The sequence below is a fragment of the Microtus ochrogaster genome, chromosome 7, assembly GCF_000317375.1.
Source record: "Microtus ochrogaster isolate Prairie Vole_2 chromosome 7, MicOch1.0, whole genome shotgun sequence".
NCBI lineage: Eukaryota > Metazoa > Chordata > Mammalia > Rodentia > Cricetidae > Microtus > Microtus ochrogaster.
The window spans coordinates 23,331,150-23,336,481 of NC_022014.1; the positions used below are offsets into that span (position 1 = coordinate 23,331,150).

Here is a 5,332-nt window from a genome sequence, read left to right on the forward strand (position 1 = left end):
CTCATCTTCAGCATCCTCACTTACAGCATCCTCACCCTCAGCATCTTCCCCTACAGCATCTTCATCCACAGCATCCTCATCTTCAGCATCCTCACCCTCAGCATCTTCTCCTGCAACATCTTCATTTACGGTATCCTCACCCTCAGCATCCTCACCCATAGCATCTTCATCCACAGCATCCTCATCTGCAGCATCCTTACTCTCAGCATCTTCCCTTCCCCTACAGCATCTTCATCCACAGCATCCTCTCCTGCAGCATCTACACCCTCAAGATACTCACCAGCAGCTTCCTCACCCTCAACATCTTCACCCACAGTACCTTCACTCACAACATCTTTTCCACAGCATCCTTACCTTCAGCATCCCCAGTTATGGTATCCTCTGTAGCATTCTCACCCACAGCATCCTCACTTGCTCCCCTGAGGATGAGGATGTGGCAGCAAAGGGCATGCATTTCACTAATACATGCATTTTCCACTAGGAGAAGATATTTGCAGCTCATTCCAGATCTATGGACTCTTAGTCTGAACATAGTTCTAACTATTATTACCTGGTTTACAAGAGAAAGGAGCTGTTTGTGCTACCAGAAGCAGGAGCAAAGGGAAGAGGCAGGAAAGTGAGGTACCACCTAGGACCCCCGGTGGGGTAATCACTTCACATCCTTCTGTCTCACTGTGACTGTGACCCATAGCAGAATCATTGTTAGTCATAGCAATGACTCTGCTTATGCAGAAAAGCTTAAGTGATGGCTTCTATACCATGTTCCCAAAGGCAGGGAGAAGGTGATCCAGTTTAGGGCAGTCCCTTCCAGAAAGTCCTTAGAGGGGCAAGCTCAGAGCTCTAGAAGTGTCTGCTGCTCCTGTAACCACCTGACAAGCCCCACGTGCCAGGAGGAGGTTAGAGTTCTCTCCAGGCTGTAGATGAGGAAACTGTCTGAAGTCACTCAGCAAGGACATGCCGAGCTGCGATTTGAACCTGCAGAGTACACCAGCAGATGTCATCCTCCACACTCGCAACTGCACTAGAAAGAGACAAGAGCATCACCTCATTGGGATGCAGGGCACCTGACACAGTTCTACATGTCTCTCAGAACAAAGAGAAGAGCCCTAGATGGACCCACCTCCCTCCAGACACAAAGGCTGTCATGATGTGGCCTGCCCTGTGACTAAAGGCGGACACTGTCCTGATGTGTGTTTACTTAGGATCCAGTGCAGTATCCTGATGAGGGCAGAGTCCCAGCCAACCCCTTCCTTCATCTTGGCCTCACTTCAGCCATCAACCCCCACCTGCCAGATGCCTGTGGTTATGATGTCCCCTCCAAGTCATTCATACCACTGGCCAACTGCTATCTTTTGTTTTCTCCTCTCTCGGGTGAAGCATCAGTTCCTCCAAGAAGCCTCCCCTGATGGCCCAATTTACACTGGGCCCAGAGTCCCTTTTGAAGCGCTCTTGGCTCACCAGACAATGTTGTGACCTGTCTAGCAATTGGGAACAAATCAGGGATTGGGAAATATCTAAGCATGTGTAGTCTGGGGACTTCAAAGGTTTCCCTCACTCGGACCCTGCTGGCTCTCTTTTGCTGGGAACCCTCAGGACATGGCAGGCCCCAGCTGTTGCAAGTGGCTGTTCCTAAGGTGGCAGCTGAACCCAATTATTGCAGCATCCTCTGCCTGGCCCTTGGAACTTATTGATTCTCTTGAGAGACTTGGGGGCAGCAGCATGAGGACCCAGCTGGCTCGTCACTGCCCACTTAGGATCTCTCAGGACCAGGAGACCAGGGAGCTGCAGTGTCACCTGGGGCTCAGTCAACAGTCAGCCACTCAGGCTGGTCAGGTCCTGCAGTGGATAGGTGCCTTGGAGCCTATCCTCTGCCTTCTCATACCACTGTGTGTCATTACTTGTGTCGGAGAAACTGAGGCAAGGGCACCCAAGCCGTCTAGTTAAAAATAGCATCACCATGGAACAGGACAGACTGCACAAAACAGGGGAGAGCCTCTTTCTGAGCCACCTACCTGGTTGTGATCAGGTTACCACGCGTGGGACTTAGGTAATCCGCCCAGAATCCCTGAACCTCCTCATCTAACAGCGACAGGGTGTTGTCTCTCTGAGGGCTTAGTGTTTCACTGGGAGAGATAGATAACAAAGTTGGCATATTGTAGCTGCTCTGTTGTCACAGCAACAGCCATTGAGCTGGATACAGTAACATTCTTTATTGATAACTTTTCTTGCTGGGAACTGAACCCAGAGCCTTTGCTACTAAGCTAGATTTCCCAGCCCAAAAGTTAGTGAATGGCCAACCGCTGTTACCACATACAGACTCTTACTGTCTTTGGTAGAACTTGAAGTGTTTGTTTTATTTTGCAGTGCTGTAGATGGAGCCGATGGCCCAGTGCAGGCTAGGCCAGTGATCTGCCCCTGAACCACATTCCTGTCTGCATCTCTGCTTTATTTCTGAGACCTGTGGATTGGCCTAGCAATGGTCAGTTTGAACCTGTGCCTCCACCCTAAGTCACCTGCCCTCAGTCCTCAGCACTGTGGGTCTATCCACTTCCTTACTCTCCATGCGGAAGTCATCTGTGTAGTTTAAAATGGCGCTACTGCCGTCCCCGTGTGGTTCCACTAAGCCTTGCTGTAACCGTATTTTCCTTGTTTTAACTAATTCCAGCCATTTAGACACAAAAAAAAAAATATGATTTTACCTTTTAGTTTGTGCAGCATCCTGAAGACAGATGCTGGAGACAACTGGTGTCCGTTGGGGCAGAGACAGTCGTGTTGGGGTTTATGCCAGGGCTTCTCACCTGTGCCCCATGTGAGCATGCCAGGAAACCAGCTTCTCCACAGATTCATGACCAGACATTCTTTTTAAATTATTTATTTGCTTCTTATTTATTTTATTTATATCATTATTATGTCTACATGTATGTCTGTGTAGCAGTGTAGTGACTGGTGCTCACCGAACTGGAAGGGAGAGTCAGGTCCCCTGGAACTGGAGTTACAGATGGTTGTGAGCCACTGTGTGGGTCCTGGCAACAGAACCTGGGACCTCGGAGAGCAGACAGTGCCCTTAACTGTTGAGCTGTCTCTCCATCCTCCCATGTTCACATATTCTAAGGACTGTGATGGACATATTTGCCTTATGGTTCTTCCAAATAAACTTTATTTGTTTATTCATTTATTTATATGTTTATTTTTGAAAGAGTAGCTCTATGCCAGGTGATGATAGCACACGCCTTTTATCCCAGCACTCGGAAGGCAGAGGCAGGCAGATCTCTGTGAGTTCGAGGCCAGCCTGGTCTACAAGAGCTAGTTCCAGGACAGACTCTAAAACTACAGTGAAACCTGTCTTGAAAAAAGAGTTGCTCTGACTAACCTGGAGCTCACTTTGTAGATCTCAAACTCAAAGGGCTCTACCTTCCTTTGCCTCCCAAGTTCTGGGACTAAAAGCAGACACCACCAAATAAATCTTTTAATCTTGATAGCAATATGACTATTGGGCCAGTGAGACAATTCAGCTACCAACTCCCGTGACCCGAATTAAAGCTCCATACCCCACATGGTGGAAGAAGAAAACTAACCCCTGCAAGTTTTCCTCTGGCCTCCACATGCATATCCTGCCACATGTATGTGCACACATATACACAAATAAACGCACGTTAAGTAACGATAATGCGGCTCTTGAAGCCCCACGGGGAGGGTGTTGCTCCCCCCATCCACCTGGTGCTGACCCACATCTCCTTCTCCCACAGCTGCCCTGGGTACGCTGGACTTCAGTCTGCTCTATGACCAGGAGAACAACGCATTGCACTGCACCATCAGCAAGGCCAAGGTAAGCCCTGCACCAACCCCAGCTCGAGCCTCAGGAAGAAGGCAGGGTCCTGTCTATCCTCTCTGTCCAGGCTTCCTGGTGTCCCTGCTGTGTGGAGTGCAGCTGCCCATTTCCCAGACTGGCCCTGCCCAGTAAACCCAGTAAAGCATTTGGGGAAAGGAGTTTCAGAAGGAGACAGTGGGAAAGGCAGAAGGCCAGGCAGCTTTTAGAGCCTGGGAATGGTCCCTGAAGAAGGGGGAAGGTGGAGGGCTTACCTTACAGCGGCAGGAGAGGGAGGATGATTGGATGCCACCATCTCTAGATCTCCCCACTCCGAAGTTCCAGCCCTTAAGCAGCTCCTATGATGAAAGCCGCAGGTGCCACTGAAGACAGCTAGGCTCCAGGCAGGGTGGTAGCCATTGGGCCTTAGCATCAGAGGCCCCATGACCCTGCTGAGGAGGAGCCAGGGCCATCTGCAGACCCAGTGTGGCCTGGCCAGGGCCTTTCCCCTGGGCTCCTCTGCAGATCTGCTCTTGAACCTGTATCTGTCCCATGTTCTCAACCTCATTGTCCCCCTTACACTGCTCCCTCTGGGAGGAAGGTGCCCAAGTTGATGTTTTCCCGAAAGGTAAGGACCTATGTGGTCAGTAGAGACTCCAGCAGGGCTGTGGGACGGCCTGGGCCAGCCCAACACCCATGGAGTGGCTTCAAGAGCTGCCAGGCCTAGACCTCACCCAGCATCCCCGACCTGCAGCTTCTTTCCGACCCTCGCTACCACTGAGGGGCTGCCCTTGGCTCTGTGCCTGCCTAGAGGGACAACCGGCGCCGTACCCCTACCCAGCCTGGGTCATTCATGTGGAAGGCCAGTGTGAGAATGGTCTACATTAGGCCTGGGGCCCAGGTTGGGTACTTGATGGCCTAGTCACTCCTCCCTGGTCTCTGTCCACTCCATTGGCACCTTTAATCTGTGATAGCCTAGGGAACAGAGCAGAGCTCCTGGTGACCCTTGCCTGGAAATGGGAAGGCAGGCTGCAGGGCCAGGCAGAACCCCTCCTCCCCGCTCCTGGCTTAGAGCTTGTCTGTGCTTGGGGGCCAGCAGTCAGACCACTCTAGTGGAGCCCAGCTTTCCCAGCTTTTCCTCCCCATCTCAGAGCCCGGGGTTCCTGCTGTCTTCTTCCCTGCAGCAGGGGTGTGTGTGTGTGTGTCTGTCTGTCTGTCTGTCTGTGGTATGTGTCTCTGTGCCTGTATGCACAGATTTACATGGGTACTGGTGTAAGCAGGAGACCAGAGGCCTCTGAACCATGGTGGCCCTGTTCTTCTCTTTAAATGTCTACAAAACAGGGGACAGACCTGGGAAATACTGGGACCCCAAAGGGGATCCACAGAGTGTAAGCTGAAGCAGGGCTCCCACTCAGAACCTCTCAGGGAATCCATGGACTATGGACTTCTCAGGCTCCACTCTCACCTGGTGTCTTAGTTCGTTGTTTGTTTTTTTTTGTTTTTTTTTGTTTTTTTTGTTTTTCGAGA

The 5,332-nt window shown here is 51.1% G+C and overlaps 1 protein-coding gene across 2 annotated transcripts in view; it reads left to right on the top strand.

The window, feature by feature from the left end:
* Nucleotides 1–5,332, top strand: part of Doc2b (double C2 domain beta) — a 30,856-nt gene that overhangs the window by 5,862 nt on the left and 19,662 nt on the right. For both annotated transcript variants that reach the window (XR_001228975.2, XM_005349533.3), the window contains exon 2: nt 3,747–3,826. Coding sequence is in view for 1 of the 2 variants with exons in the window: in XM_005349533.3 (XP_005349590.1) it covers nt 3,747–3,826 (80 nt within the window). In the remaining variant the exon portion in view is untranslated. The remainder of the gene's footprint in view (nt 1–3,746; nt 3,827–5,332) is intronic.